Source organism: Megalopta genalis, chromosome 15, assembly GCF_051020955.1.
Source record: "Megalopta genalis isolate 19385.01 chromosome 15, iyMegGena1_principal, whole genome shotgun sequence".
Lineage (NCBI taxonomy): Eukaryota > Metazoa > Arthropoda > Insecta > Hymenoptera > Halictidae > Megalopta > Megalopta genalis.
The window spans coordinates 5,133,227-5,150,343 of NC_135027.1; the positions used below are offsets into that span (position 1 = coordinate 5,133,227).

Consider the following 17,117-nt stretch of genomic DNA (forward strand, 5'->3'; position numbering starts at 1 on the left):
CCTAGAAAGATAACCATATGACAACGTACGTAAAAGATAACCATACGCTTCAGAGGCGCATGCTTTTCTAAGGCGTCAATTTTATACTAACAATGGATATTTATTTAAGTTAATCTAGTCATTTTAAAGGTTTGGCATTATTGTAAAAATAAAATGCATTTATATTATATTTTTTTATATTTTAAGTAATTTTAAACTTAAATCACTAGACCTCTATGAAAAATTAACAAAAATCAACAGTCTTCGCAGGCGCCTCTGCGACGTAGGTTATCTTTCTCGGGTTAAGAAAACCTTTAGATTAGCGACAAAATTAACATATTCCATTAACGTACACCAAATTGCGAATATTATTCCTATCTATTATTTGATTAGAATTTAAACAGAGTCAATCGTAAACAACTCGTAAATTTGTCGACGATCGAATTCTGAAATAACAAGATCAGGAACGGCTGGCTCGAAATTTCCACGGCGACGCAAGAGAAACGTGCATATCGGTTAGAAGCATTCCGATGCTTCCCCCTTCCCCGTTCGATATGGAGTTCTACTCAGCCGGAATTGCGGGCGGATATTTTAATACTTTCTTTACGTACTCGTGCCGGTAAAATGGCGATCGTCTGTTCATGATAAAGTACTCCGCAAATGTCCCCGGTCCGCGAGCATTCGGTCCGTATTAGTTTCCATAGTAGGCATGGAAACGTCTACACAGCGCAAATATGACACGCCAATATCAATATCTGTTTACGACATTGGGCGACGCCAATGTCCGGGGTTAACGTTCCCCATACGCAGCCATTATTTTATATGGATACTGTACACTCCGCGGCCGTGTCTTTTTCCGCGTATCGAGCACGTTTGTCAGGAACAGTCCTCCATTTGTATTTTCATGGAAAACAACCCTCTCGTTCCTTTACCAGTGTCGCTCGAAATATCAACGATACAAGCCAGTATTTCCGTGCCACGGTTCTAATATATTATTATCGTCCCGGACAGAATATATTTTCATTGTAACGTCCTTGTTTCCTGCCAGTTTCCGAGAGAGATTTCGCAGCGTGGAATAATCTTCCCGTAACAGGAAGCTGACAGACAGACAGAATTCGAGATTGTTGTTTCACTGATATCTTTTGTATTTAAATGACTTTTTCCTTAGCTCCCGGGCTCGTCCTATTAATGCATTGCTTTAGTAGGGCGGCTCGAAAAATGGCGAGTTTCGTATCTTCTTTGTATGCATCGCGAGGAAGCATAATTTCGCAGAATTCGGGCAAACAGTAATGGAAACTGTGCGCGTGTATCGGTGCAGTACTTTCAAGTAACTACGTAGCTCTTGATACAGCGTCGAAACTTCGAAAATTCTAAAGAATAAGCTCGCAGACTGCAAAAGCTATTGGCACAAGCGATACGTATTTGTATATCGATTTTCTCATTGTCCATTCAGGTCAACTTTTATTCGAATAAATCGTTCTCTGCTACTTTTAGAAACGGTGCAAGTCTACCTAAAACATCGACGCTGAAAATAGATCGAACCGTTTCGATCTACCAATTAAATTCATATTTTGTAATCGAATTTAACCCGAGAAAGATAACCTACGTCGCAGAGGCGCCTGCGAAGACTGTTGATTTTTGTTAATTTTTCATAGAGGTCTAGTGATTTAAGTTTAAAATTACTTAAAATATAAAAAAATATAATATAAATGCATTTTATTTTTACGATAATGCCAAACCTTTAAAATGACTAGATTAACTTAAATAAATATCCATTGTTAGTATAAAATTGACGCCTTAGAAAAGCATGCGCCTCTGAAGCGTATGGTTATCTTTTACGTACGTTGTCATATGGTTATCTTTCTAGGGTTAATTTGACTCATTCTCGAATCTGATCTGGTGCTAAAAACTCTTTGGAAAGATTTTGCTGTGTAAGTATAATCAACCAAGTCCATCGATATATATTCGATAACTATATTTATACGAAAGAGGGTATAAATAACCTTGTGTAAAATATGATTATAATAAATATGATTTAGAATATTAGTGGTAATAACAATATTTTTATGCAATATAAAAATTGATTGAAAATAACGTATTGACATTTTTTAATTCTTTTAACCTTTTCACTATTTTAAACTGCATCTACTTAATTTTGTCATAAATGCATGAAATCCTCAGTCTAGTAATAACTTATTACTGCGAATTTTGTGCATTTATGAGAAAATGGGTGGGTCAAATACAAAAGTGTGAAAACATTAGACGACTTTAAGGATATTGTTACACTATATGAGCCGTTTATTTTGGAAGTGGCATAAGTCACTTTTTTTTTTTAAATAAAAAGATATCGTTTAATTGTAATTAGTGTTACCATTAACTCGATTTTTTTAAAAAAGTGACTTATGCCACTTTCAAAATAAACGGCTCATATTATATATAAGTATATAGTAGTATAAAATTGACGCCTTAGAAAAGCATGCGCCTCTGAAGCGTATGGTTATCTTTTACGTACGTTGTCATATGGCTATCTTTCTAGGGTTAAATACCGAATCTACCGTAATCGAATTTAAATTCTGAATACATTGTGATTGAATTCAAATTCTGAATATATTGTAATCGAATTCAAATTCTGAATATATTGTAATCGAATTTAAATTCTAACCCTATTATAATTGAATTTAAATTCTTAATTTGTCGAGTTGCGAGTTTGTTACATTGTTTATCAATCCAAGCAACTGCGATAGTTTAGATCTAAAAAAGCGAATCGGTCCCTCTAACGTCTCAAGAGAATTCGAGTCGTTCGGTTCGACTTGAGAAAAAGTTCTGCCGCTTGAAAGGGTGTCCCATATTTTCCGCCGCGGGCGTGGGTGCGAAATAGGTGCCGACAGTGCAGGTTAATCACAACAAACAGTGTTCCTACGGCAACGGGCGGAGCTGTTTCCTTTTTAACGATATAAATAGATCGGTCTAATTGTAAACACAGGTAGCGAAATTTGATAGCCGGTCAACTGCAGACGACCGAGTCCTCTCTGTCTGTTCCGTTCAGCACGGGCAACGTTCTCCTCGAGCAAACAAAAGAATGTCTACACGGCAGCGTTCTACACGCCCTTGGCAAGCAAAGGGCTGCCCGTTCCCTAAGTACCCTCGACGCGTATAATCCAAGCCGGTAAGGTTAGGTCCTCGTCACGGTCTATTACACGAACGCAAGAACTTCATGTGGCCCGCGTGTGTGCTCCCAAGCTATGTACAATTGTTAATCGGGATCATACAAAGGAGTGGCCACCAATGACGTCACGGCCCGGCACCGCGCGGCGTACAATGACGACGGGTGCCCGGGCCGGCAACACAAGCTTCCTCGATATTATCACCGTTCGTGCTTAATGATCGCGTACGCCGTATATGCGCTATCGAGTGCACACGCGTCCCTGTCATACACGAAGCTAAATTAGCCCCCTTATCTGGCCACTCGTCTCTCCGCTTAATCACTTTTTCTTTCGATGTCGATTTCGCGTTTTTCTCAGCCTTTTTTCCCCACCTTTGTTTGGAAGTCGTTAGGATACACGTTGTTTCCTGGAAACGATTCTTGACTATCGACGGTGATAGCGCGGATGATTCATACGCGAGCCAGCGAGATGTATCGCGGCGCGTTCGGCGGCTCAACATCAGAAAACTGTGCTAACGAACGCGGATCTCGAAATTATTCAGTATTTGAACAGCGCCGTTTCAATTTCCTTGAAATCTGCACGGAATTTACCACGGCGGATATAGCATAAGTAAATGTAGTTCGTAATGGGAAACTTTCGCGGATAATGGGATATAACATGATTTGCAACGCTCGCGTTTTAGTAGTTTGTTGTTGAAAGCTCTATGACATCGGTGTCACCTATACCTATACCCCTGTCCATAAGTCAAGCAACGCTTATTGTACATCAGCGAATGCAGGTAGAACGATCTCTTGAAGTTTTATCAATCTTGTCCTGCGTAGCGAACGATAAACTTCATCAATATATTCGTTACGTTCGAAAATAATCTGATTCGAATTAACCCTAGAAAGATAACCATATGACAACGTACGTAAAAGATAACCATACGCTTCAGAGGCGCATGCTTTTCTAAGGCGTCAATTTTATACTAACAATGGATATTTATTTAAGTTAATCTAGTCATTTTAAAGGTTTGGCATTATTGTAAAAATAAAATGCATTTATATTATATTTTTTTATATTTTAAGTAATTTTAAACTTAAATCACTAGACCTCTATGAAAAATTAACACGTTCCCTGCCGCGTGGGGCGTATACGCCCCACGCTGAACTTTCCGTTCAAGCCATTTGGTATTATCATTGTAAAATGAAGAATTTTTTAAAAATTCATTATGCAGTCAATTATGGACATCTTAATACTATTGCTGATGCCCTCATTTAATCGTGGGGCGTATACGCCCCACGCGGCGTGATGGGCAATTTTTCTTTACTGTAACTTGTTTTAACTGCATTTCTCTTATTCCGATCAGTCATTTATTCGCGTGTCGTTGACACAATACTTACTGCTTCACTGAAGCTGGGATTGATTTATAGTTCTATAGTACTGTAAAAGTTGTAACATTCTGCGATAGTTGTGTGGATAAACCACACTTATGTTTGCCATGTTTTAACAAAGTTCATCGTAACATCCCTTTGTAATCGCATACAAACTTGAATTTAACTAAAATGTTATATTTTAAACTAATATAGGCATGATAAAAAAAATTATATGTGAGGATGCAACTCGCTTGGCATAATAATGATCAGCCAGGTATTTGTTAAAGTAATTCCTAGAAAAATAAATTTATTGGTTTGCTGTGTTATGCATGTTAAACTATACAACCTTTCCTTGATAATTATGATTTTTGCACTATTTTAATTATTGTAAAGCATACGCCAGAAACAAAATAATACAAATGTAAAGCGTGGGGCGCATACGCCCCACGCGGCTTGAACGGAAAGTCTTCAAAAAACGGTCTGGCAGGGAACGTGTTAACAAAAATCAACAGTCTTCGCAGACGCCTCTGCGACGTAGGTTGTCTTTCTCGGGTTAATTATTGCAATCTGAATGAACTTTTAAAATATGTTTTGACTCATTTTTCCTTTATCTTGTTACGATTTTTGTAATATTTTGGACAATCGATGCCTCAAATTCTTAAATGTGCGCGAAATGATTCTCATTGAGGATCCAATGACTTTATATAGAGCAACAGACGCGCTAGTTGTTCGCCACAGTACTAGCTACGTAGTATCATAAATTATTGTCATGGTCGATGATGCATTTGTCGCACGTTGTAGTAGATAACTGCACTGGTAAAGATGTCATAAATTCTGACCAATGCATTTGCATTTATCTTTATATCATGACCTGGTGTAAACATTAATATTAGCATTAAAGTAAATACGCTACAATTAGTTAAGAATTTGTCGAACAAAATTGACGATATTTTCACCAATTCCAAATAAGGTAATGGAAAACGCAAGTCATTGAATTTCCTGAAAAAGTGCACAGATGTTTTGATCAAACTAATGAAGTATTATCATCGAATCACTCATTGTATAATTAAAACATTCTGTATTCCCACGGAGAACTAAAGAAATGTCGGACTCATAATTTCCCATATCTTTCATTATCATACCTTTTAGTTCGTGAACGACTTTCCAAATGCCGATACTAGTTCTAAATCATCTTGTGCAAACACTAAAAAGTAACAGTTTCTAATTTTCCCGTTGAGAGTATAATTAAATTCATTTATCGCCGAATCTGTGTACAATCACGAACTTCCGAGCGAACAGGACACGCTATCAACGACTGCATCAATCTATCAAAAGCCTTATTAAATGGAAGTCACGGAAACGCGGTAATCGGTTGGTTCGGGTCTAAAAACTGAAAAATTGCTGTAAAAAATTCGGTACCATGGTCGCATTAACAAGTAAGGTGACCGGGCGTATCGCGTGGAAAAATGTTCTGCTCCGATGTGTCGCAGATTAGTCTTCCATGGAAGCCGCGAACCCGCAACTTCAGCCCCCTCTGGTTGCATGTCTTATCGACTCGAAGATGCAAATTTAGAAATACGTGGCGACGTCGTGTCTAGTGGCTCCGATGCACGCGACCTTAACATACCGTACAAAGTACCCGCGGATAGATATTTTTGTAATTGAAACTAATCGATCGTGATGTTTGCACGTTACGCGGCAGGGGATAATGGTTAGCGGCTTGACGATCGAACGATGGACAAACAGAAATATGGACAGCCGAGAGAGGTATGTATTTCCTTTTGTCGGCGGGAGTCTCGTGGCTTCTCGGAAAACGTAGCCAACGGTTTAATTAATTAATAACTTCATCCATTTACTCACGCGGCGATTGATGGCCGGCAAGAACACGAGAAATCCATTTGAATTACGTACCTGAAACAAAAAAAACAACGACACGCCGTTAGTCACCTGCGAATTAACGAAATGTACAGTAGAACAGATACTACTGGCTTAACTTATTCTGCAGTGCAACGTTTGCACGTTCTGCGTACTGACTTTTTACGGTAAAATGTTCCATTTGTTATACTTTATTCAAATTACCGCTAGGTTTGGAAGGAGCACTCTTTACGGAAATCTATCCGTAGATAGATTTACGCGTGTACACTGCACGAACTAGTTTACTAATTTAACCCTTTCGCTACTACAGACCACTATAGTGGCTTTCCATATGGTGCCACTGAAGTACTACGGACCACTATAGTGGCTTTCCATTTGGTGCCACTGAGGTACTACGGACCACTATAGTGGCTTTCCATATGGTGCCACTGAGGTACTACGGACCACTATAGTGGCTTTCCATTTGGTGCCACTGAGGTACTACGGATCACTATAGTGGCTTTCCATATGGTGCCACTGAGGTATTACGGACCACTATAGTGGCTTTCCATTTGGTGCCACTGAGGTACTACGGACCACTATAGTGGCTTTCCATATGGTGCCACTGAGGTACTACGGACCACTATAGTGGCTTTCCATAAGATGCATTATATTGCATAATGTTATTTCCTCTCATACTGTAAATTAAAGAGCGCATGCTAAGACGTTATAAAATACCCTGGAATACCCTTTATTTATAAATACCCTTTGGAGAAAAATTTTTTCGTTCGAAAAATTCATTCAATTCAAACAGCTTAGGTTCTCCGCCGACTGCCGCGGAGTACCGACTTCCGCTGACGATCGCCGTCGCGTAGCGTGCAGTGATGTCGCAGCGCTCTGTTCAGCAGAAGTACCGCGACGGAGAATCCGCCCGTAGCGAAAGGGTTAACACTAAACCTACCGCGGTCAAAGTGAAACCGCTTTCTTATTTTGCAATTCTGCAAAGTTCCGAGACTCTTTCGTGGAAAACGCTTGAATAAGTTATATTATTGGAGCAAGTTTTATAATAAAAACTTTACAAACAGGCTGGTTAATAAATAAATCGCATGTGATAAAATATACAGGGGATCCGCATTCATCTTTTCTTCACACATGACTGACACACCATTAACGAAAACTCGACAATTTGCTGAACGACAATATTCATAAATGGCCCTAACATTAACACGTTCCGTGCCACGTGTACCATCGATGGTACACGCTTGCATGTTTACTTAGTGAACTGAACAAATTGTTTACAAGAAATTTAGAACCGAAGAATCAATTTCCACCGCAAGAATGGGCGTTGATAAGTTTTTGTTACGTTGTTATGTGTACGAGAATTAATAATTGCACGTAATACATCAAGTTTTAGTAAAATATCAAAGTGTGAAGATTCGAGTAAAAAAAGCTCGGCACGGAACGTGTTAATATAGTAGCTACCCAGCCTATTGTCAAGCCTGCCTTGGGCTGGTCTGCTTGCTTCTGAAGTACGTTACGCGAAACAACAATTTTTAAAGATTATCAGCTAAATTGCTAGCGGTAACAATGCAGCAAATATTATGCGCGTGGTAAAGATTTTGTTGGATATAAAGCAGAGATAATATGACTGTATCGAAACAAAATTTGTACCATATGTTCCGGTTAGATACTGGATAGATCTAAAAGACTACGAGATATTATTTTTACTTGCCAGGAAAAACTTGGCGATTTAGCAAAATTCCTAGATGTAGAAATCAATAGAACACGTTTATCAATTTTCAAAATTTAAGCGATCTTACAACAAACATTGTATTTATATAATAACTGTATTTATATATAACTATATTGTCTTCTTAATACTGACGGCTAGACTGAGGGTCTCTAAAAATCAACTTAAAAGCGTAAACATTCTGTCAGTGATGATGGTTTGACAAAACGTATTAAAATCTGGGACACATTTTAATACCAGTTTTGACAAGGAATTGGTAAATTTAGCAAAAATTGTAGGTAACAATTAAAATTTACGTTCCTCCATTAACACTTTACGATACAAGAATTCGTAAATGAAAAATTTCAGAGATGCTTCTCAATGTTCCACCCTTCTTTCAGAGCAGCAGGATTTCTCTCATGAAATCCTCGCCGCAAGCCTTTGCATACAGGTAAGATGATAATTCGTTTGTGTGGTAGATCAAGGAGAAATCAATTATCGAAATATCGAAGTTGCGGGGCATCGCGTAGCAGTATTTCGATATTAAGCGCCTAGGGAACACAGACAGCTGCAGCTTGCAGAGAGGATAGATCGGCAGAGAGGCGAAAGGAGAGCAGAGAGCAAGCGAGAGAAATACAGAGAGAAAGAGAGAGAGAGCGACAGACAGAGAAGAGAGAGAAAGAGAGAGAGAGAGAGAGAGAGAGCGACAGACAGAGAAGAGAGAGAAAGAGAGAGAGAGAGAGAGAGCGACAGACAGAGAAGAGAGAGAAAGAGAGAGAGAGAGAGAGAGAGAGAGAGAAAGAGAGAGAGAGAGAGAGCGACAGACAGAGAAGAGAGAGAAAGAGAGAGAGAGAGAGCGACAAGACAGAGAAGAGAGAGAAAGCGAGAGAGAGAGAGAGAGAGGGAGAGAGAAGGGCCGAACGTAGGAGCGCGCCAGCTAGCAATATTTCGCGTTCATAGCGTTGCTAAGCCGCAACTAACCGCCTTGTTAGGAAGTTACTCCTCCTCTCGACCTCCACCCTCATCCTCTTCCACCTGCCAGCTCTTTCTCTTCCGGTTTCTGTTCCCTTTCCGCTCCTCCCTCTATTCCGTGCCCACTTGTCCTCTTCTCTCCCTACAGCTCTACTCTGTCTGCGCACGTATGCTCCTTTTCTACTGCATATTAGATTTTTTCATTACCTTTGTCCGGCCCCGATTTGTACGTTTTCCACGGCTACCTATTTCCCCGTTTCACGTTTATTATTTCTCTCGCCCCGCTTTTCCCTCTGCCCTATTGTTCCCCTTTCGTTTGTCATTTGTACTTTCACCTTTAGCAGCTTTTCTTCTCCGTACCCTGGATTTCCTTTGTTTGTTTCGCTTTTTCCAAACCAGCACGCCAGATTTCAAACCGTTTTACCCGATCCCCTGTTGCATTAGAATTATTATTCCCTACGCTTTGTTCGTTTCCACGCTAATTGCCCGCGAATCTCCGGCACCTGTCCGATCCCATCCGCGCCCTGTCTCCTTTTGCCTCGCGTCGTCCATCTTCTTCGTACCCTTTCATGTTTCGATGTTTCCACATCAAGTTAACTACCTCTTTCTCTACCGCCGGCTTCACGCTCCCGCCGGATACTAAATCATAACTTGAGAAATTCACGTGCCACGCGTGGAACACCTTTAAACAGCTTAGAGGAAGCTCGCCATAACATGGGGATACTGCCACCCATGCAAACCTTTGATAACGAAGTACGTGCTGTGTCTAATCCTTCTCTCTCTCTCTCTCTCTCTCTCTCTCTCTCTCTCTCTCAGAATCTCGCGATTCCAAGGAGATGGATGAATCTATGCAACGCGGCGTACGTTTCCGTAAAGTGCCCATTTAGAATTCGGGTTCATTATCAATCCCGGGAAACAGCGAATTCTGATTATTTACCGATTCCCACGGACCTGATTTCATCGTCGTAAACAATCTTCCAAAACTAACGAAGTCTTCAATCGAAATAGTTTTGACGATCTCCGATCCCACCGATTTCGGTAGCATTGTTTATATACAGTAGAAATGGTCACGTTTTATATTTTATATCGCTCACATATTCTTTCCAAATATGTATAACATCGACGATTATAGTATAAAATCGAAATATGTACTTATGCGAATGTACGTTAAAAGGGGATCATTTCTGTTTGCATCTTTGTCATTAAAAATCAATTAATATTGCTGTATGTTCAGATTGCTTCATTTACGAAGATCCACCATGATCTATGCATGATTTTTGATACGAATTTAGCGTAAACGCAAGTATCGAATGTCATAATATAAAACCATCAAAATAATAGTCAGACTTTTTCGCTTCGGTCAGCACTGAAAGTACTGAAAGAGTTAGAGTTTGAAATGAAAATATTTATTGTAAAAACTAGAGACGAACGTAGTTTTTAAAATGAATGGTTTCGCACTTGTTCTAATACGATGTGTATACCTCTAATGTGACTTGAAAAATTTCCAAATCTGTTTCATGCAATTCTCTCTACTGTGAGATCATATTTCTCTCTTCCGTTAGCTCCTATATTCCAGTGTAGCCTTTTTTGTTACCACCGCCGCTTGTCGCTAGGCTTTTTACAATCCGTTTTGGGACCTGGCCCGGGCCACTCTTTGTCGTTCATAAGCACCTGCATTACGTGGATTAGCATCTACTATACTTTCGTATGACTTTTGCATAGCTTGATGTTGCCTTTCCCAATGTAATATAGTACTTTCCGTGTTGATTTAACCTGCAGTCCGTTTCGCGAAATATATGCAGCATTGAAACTTCCCCAGTTATTAAAATTTCTTCGTGCAACTTTTGACGCGTATGTGTTCACAGACGATGGTGCTGATAGAATTACGTAGTAATAAAGCAATATCGACTTCTTGAAATACGCATAATCAATAATTCATTGTAATTCTGTGTCTTCTTAATTAACCGGTGAACTCTTAAATTGCGTTATAGAAGCTTGCAGCTCGATGCACGAGAAAATTAATTTTTTCGTAATTAAAAGCAATTGCTGTCCATATCATGATTAAGATATCGCATTATCGTCGGTTTCCTCGTTCATAAATGGCTTCGAATGAATCGTTACGAAATTAGATCGTTCTCGAAAGTGCGATAATATATAAATATAACAGATGCGAGACTATCGATTACCGATATCGTATCACACACATATTATTAATACTTAACAATATATCAACGATATCGTATAGTTTGGTCGAGACGCATTTTACTTATTGTTGATCGTAGATTGTATATGATAAACATAAATATGTGCACATTTAAATCAATCCACATTGTCTTACGAAGGTACATATATCGACGATATTAATAAAAAGCAAATGGAAATTTGATCCTATAGTTTTATCAAGATACCGTTTGTAATCGGTACAGACAGAAATGAAAATCTTTGATTAAATAATAAATTCAGCATACTTTATTTTATCTCGATCACCTTAGCTTCGAAGTTCACATTTCTCTTAACGATATCCCATCGATATCATCGACATATTTGTCTTTGTTAACACTAAGTTCACCGAACGTATCATTTTTACGGGGAATTTATTCGATAAATTGGTTTCATTTAGCATTTCATTATAATAAAAATTCCTGAAAGCCTGAATAAGTATTTGCTTGTTATTTTCATGTAGCAACACGAAATAGTTGCTTCCAGTGCTCCGTAAGCCCAGTGTTAAAACAGTGAGGATTAATTAAAATGTGCACATATTTATGTTTATAATACACTCTTTATAATGTACAATGTAATTATGTAATATGTAAAATGCGTCTTGATAAAACTATACGATTAGTATTTTCAATTGCCTTGGCGATATCTTATCGATGTTCTCAATATTTATCGGTGACTGTTATCGGACCACTAATCTATACGGTAACATTCGTTTTAATGAAAAAAGAATATCGCTTTGTCAGAGAATTTCGACAGACTTGCACACACGCGTATAATAATCGCGGAATTTGCGGCAGCTCCCCAACATCATTGCGATACATGTTATATTACGAGGTCAATGTTTCATCTTCAGACCGTACGTATTCGGAGGAGTTCATCACCGGCGAAAATGGAGTAGAATTACAACGGGCTCGTTATAACGGAAGGTCACGTATTTAATAACGTAGCGTGTATCGGCCGAGATAAATTGGATAAGACACGTATCAAGATTTATGCGGCCAGCCGAGATACTCCATGGACTAGAACGACCGATCCTTGACGAAACAATGCGTCCGTCGCCTAGGCGCTTGCCAATTCTCGTCGAGTGTTCCGCGAAATTTTCATCGCGATTCGCATCTCGTCGAATGTATACGATTCAAATCGATACGCGGGTAATACAGTGTCCCTTCCGCGGCAACTTCGTTTAAACTTTCCACGGTAACCTGCGACATTTCAAGCCACGCCTCGCATATAACGATATTAGATACGGTAGCTAGCGCGCTACGTTATTATCTTGTTATGAAACCAAGCACGGAGTTGCAGTTAGTTGGCGCTCTGCAACATTTTCAATGACAATCTCTCGTTATATCTAACGGCGCAAACCGAACGAAAATATCGAAAAGAAATTTCTACAAGGGTCCTCGAAGCACACTCTCACGAGCTCATTTTCTAGGTTTCTAAAATTACATTTGTTTAACCCTCCCACGACGTTTATAAAAATTTATAGTAATAGTGTTCGCCTCCCATAGGCCCGCTTGAAATCTACGTATCCTTGGGAACTACAGTATATAATGCGATGTTTTTAAGCTTATTATATGAAAGCATTTATAATAGTTTATATGAGACAACAAAAGAAAGTAAAAATGTATTAATTAAAGTAGGCGAGATCATCGAGTTGCAGTTAGTTCGCGGTCTGCAACATTTTCAATGACAATCTCTCGTTATATCTAACGGCGCAAACCGAACGAAAATATCGAAAAGAAATTTCTACAAGGGTCCTCGAAGCACACACTCACGGGCTCATTTTCTAGGTTTCTGAAATTACATTTGTTTAACCCTCCCACGACGTTTATAAAAATTTATAGTAATAGTGTTCGCCTCCCATAGGCTTGAGTAAAATCTACGTATCTTTGGGAACTACGGTATAATGCGATGTTTTTAAGCTTATTATATGAAAGCATTTATAATAGCTTATATGAGACAACAAAAGAAAGTAAAAATGTATTAATTAAAGTAGGCGAGGTCAATCAATTTGAATCCAATAAAGTGACAATATCATAATAATTATATTCTTACATGACTATACCGATTAGGAACACTCAAATTTTCATATGATCTGACGTATCAATAAGATTTTGCAATTAGTTGTGGTCGCAAAAACTGTTTTCTGAAATTTGGTTACAAATCTTTGTTCTAACTAGATTAATGTGATACCTTATTTGCTTATGCATATAATAATACTCACAAAAGTGAAAGTAAATATTTTTTAGCACGGAAACAAAAAATTTTCGGACTGCATACTTATACTGTATAAGTATGCTTAACGAAAAAAGTTTGAGATGAAGGATGGTGAAAGATACTACCAAATCTCTTTCTGAGAATATTATTAATAAACCCTCTTTTCTTATGTCTAATCCAAATTTGTCTATTTAGTTTCCTTAATTTAAATTTGAATTCAAATTTCATACGGTGTCTTTCGCCTCCCTTAGGTAAAGATAATGTGAATTCAATTATTACCGATGATACAGATCTCGCTTCCACGTTGTCATAAAGTTTATGATATTCAGAAACAGATTCCCGAAGGAAGTAGCGAAGATGGAAGTTAAAAGTGCCACGGATATCGTGTTTCTCGAAGTAACGATTAAATAAACATCAAATGTCCCGTCGAATTGTACGGGTCAGAACTTTGTTTTCTTCAATCGTTTCTCCGCTTGCAACTTTCTACTCTCGATCTTGACCCGCTCTTGGGACAACGTAGTCCTTCGGTCTTAATTAAGAAGTAATTCACCGAGGGGATAATGTTTAACGCCGAGCCAAGATCAAAGAGAAACGGCCATGAGCGTCGAGGGTTTCCGCGCGAAATACGATTTCTTTGAGAAAGTTCTACTCCTGATTCGATTAAATTCAAATGATACACACCCTTTGACTACGGGATCCAATTATTTCTGACGCTAGTCGTAACCGGACCGACAATTAACGGTACGAAAACTTGTCTGTCTTCGAGCCGTTTCCTCGGATCTTCAATCTCGCCCCTCATGTTTATCCTTTCGGCCAGGCTTTCAGCCAATTTTTTATCAATTATTTATGCGTATCTTTGTTTCTCCTAAATGTTACAACGCGCTTCTTTCACCACGAAGTCGAGGAAATTTCGTGATAACAGTGTATTTCACATGTAGACATAAGTTTAGACGAATATAATAATTTACTTCAATTTTTATGTAGTAGCTTAATCAACATCGCAACAAAAAACTAATTCAAACGAAGAAAAACAAAAACAAAAGTGTTCCTAGGCCTTTAAAAACGCAATAACTTTTTTAAAACTGAACTAAATGACATAATTTTTTTAGGTGATAAAGGGACTAGTTTACTAGACAATTACAAAAATGCTTTTAAAAAATACCTCTCTCTGTCGTATATTTCGATATTAACACGTTCCGTGCCACGTGTACCATCGATGGTACACGCTTGCATGTTTACTTAGTGAACTGAACAAATTGTTTACAAGAAATTTAGAACCGAAGAATCAATCAATTTCCACCGCAAGAATGGGCGTTGATAAGTTTTTGTTACGTTGTTATATGTACGAGAATTAATAATTGCACGTAATACATCAAGTTTTAGTAAAATATCAAAGTGTGAAGATTCGAGTAAAAAAAGCTCGGCACGGAACGTGTTAAATGAAATATTTACTATTATTATTTAAAATTCTAAACGTGAACAGGGGAATATAAAAGAAACATTTGCTCGAAGTTATAATTGCGGAATAAGTGAGATTTGGTTAAACTTGTGAAGGAACCAATTAATACAAATTTTCTCGAATAACATAATCGAATAACAGCATTTGCAATTTATTGTTAAGAAATATGACCGCGAAAGTAAACTCGATCACAGTTTACCCAGAAGGAAACGAAGAAAAATAAAATCACTGGTGACGTTTCGTATTGGTTGATTCGAAAGGAACAAATCTGGAGAAAGAATCTCGTCGGTCCGGTTGTCTGCAATTCGGTTCAGATATAATTTTTATTTATTTACACAAGGGTCGGGCACCCTTAGCCTGACACAGGATCGCAGCGCAGGTTGGTTTATATTTTATTCATCCCTTATTGAATTCGAGCTCAATCTCATGAAAGTGTCTCTACCGTGGCCTTCGGTCTCCCATTCTCTTTTTCCTCTGTCTGTTCTTTCTTGGATCGTTATCTGTTCTCCCTTTCCGTCTCCCTGGCTTCTTCGTGGATGGGTATTCCAATCTCCCTATGTTTCCGTCTGCCTCCGCTCCCCTTCGTCCTCAACAATCCCTTGCACTGCCAAGTCTCCGCGATACTCTACGACGTTCTCCTTCTCTTTAAATCTGTGCCCGACATCTTCGCTTTTTCACCGCCCGATTGTTTTCAGGCCCGAAACCAGAACTCTCCACTGATCCATCAGTTCGAATCAACTAGGACGAGAATAAAAGGGAGATAGAGATCCAGCGAGCCCCGGGCGAGACAATTAATTTGTAGGAAGCGCGATGGAGTACTCGTGTGTGCCGACAGAATATTTTAAGTCCACTGGATTCTGTTCTAGCTTCCAAACTATAGTAATCTCTCCCTAATTCGCGCTCAGATCGCGCACGAAAAGGACAATTTGGAAAGAGAAGGTACGATTATTCTACTCTTCCCAAATTGTCCATTTTTGTGCACGATCTGAGCGCGAATTGAGGAGAAATTATTGTACACGTTTACACAGTTTTCTTATCCCCTTACTGTAATTTTATTGTAATTAATAATTTGTTCGCATCAGAGCTAATAAATAACTATGATATTCGGTTAGGAAGCCTTATCTCCCTATTTTGTAATTGTATTATATTGATTATATTACACTGTTATGTTATACTAATTTTTATAAGTTCACGTTTACGGTTTAATCGTACGGCAAAACATGTCGGGGATGTTCATCGTTGTTAACTCGCCACTTCAAACTTTTCAAAGTGAACAATCTCACAGCAGGAGAAAACCGAAGCTATCGAATTACGTAACTGTTAGGTAATTATTATGCGGGAAATTTCAATCGTAATTAAAACCGCACGAACTTATGGTTCGACCAATACAAGCCCCGGATCCCGCCGACTCATGCAACGGCGCGCAACGTGTGCTTTAATCAGCGCGGAAAGACGCTGTTTCCGCCTGAATATTTCATCGAGCCTCCCTTCTGATCTTTAATTCCTTTATCCTCTCAAGGCTCCTTAACCGCCGCGATTCTAGCTACGCCCAGACAACGACAAATCCCGTCTCCTCCTCGGTCTATTTGCCGTTTCTATGCACTCGAGTCGTTCTCGCCTTGCAATTTCAGGAGTGTCGAGGCAGCACTCGTATCCAGACGCTATTAAATATTGAGAAACCCTATCCACCGTCGTCCAACTATCGGTTCAATCTCTCCTCTTCGAAAGAACCTTCCGAAAATCTTGAATGAAACTTCGCCCGCAGAAGTTGCGAAATGGAGCTATCGGCCGGCTAGAGTGCTCCGCGGATTAGATGGTTAATTGGAAGCTGAGGACGGGGAAGTTTCTATTACAGAAACTGGCCAAGTTATTCCGATATTCGAATCGAAAGGGAAAGTGAAACAGACGTACGGAGCATGCAAGGCGCGTCGCGCGGAGCCAATAATTCTGTGAACTGTAACCTGACGACTGCAGCCAGCACTAATCCGTGGAGTATCGTATTTATGTCTGAGTATCGGATCAAACACTACAGTCTAGACGGATGTGCTTTAAACATCTAGAACGACACTTCTCTACACAGTATTTAATAACCAGTTTCGTATATCGCGTCGAACTACTTTCAAGGCGGCTAAGCTCTGTTTAGAAATTCTACCGAATTAACTGGACAA

At 39.0% G+C, this 17,117-nt stretch overlaps 1 protein-coding gene and 1 long non-coding RNA gene across 4 annotated transcripts in view; one reads left to right on the top strand and one right to left on the bottom strand.

Moving 5' to 3' along the window:
- LOC117223829 (protein muscleblind-like) overlaps positions 1-17,117 on the bottom strand; it is a 609,735-nt gene that overhangs the window by 150,867 nt on the left and 441,751 nt on the right. Inside the window, exon 5 of one of the 3 annotated variants that reach the window (XM_076526704.1) lies at positions 5,462-6,409. The exons of the other annotated variants lie outside the window; for them this stretch is intronic. Within the exon in view, the coding sequence (XP_076382819.1) occupies positions 6,326-6,409 (84 nt within the window). The 3' untranslated portion in view covers positions 5,462-6,325. Of the gene's footprint in view, positions 1-5,461; positions 6,410-17,117 lie in introns of those variants that run through there. 3 annotated transcript variants of the gene reach the window in all.
- Positions 6,116-16,070, top strand: LOC117221114 (uncharacterized). The gene is made up of 2 exons (XR_004490415.2): positions 6,116-6,265; positions 15,645-16,070. It is a non-coding gene; the product is annotated as an uncharacterized LOC117221114 (long non-coding RNA).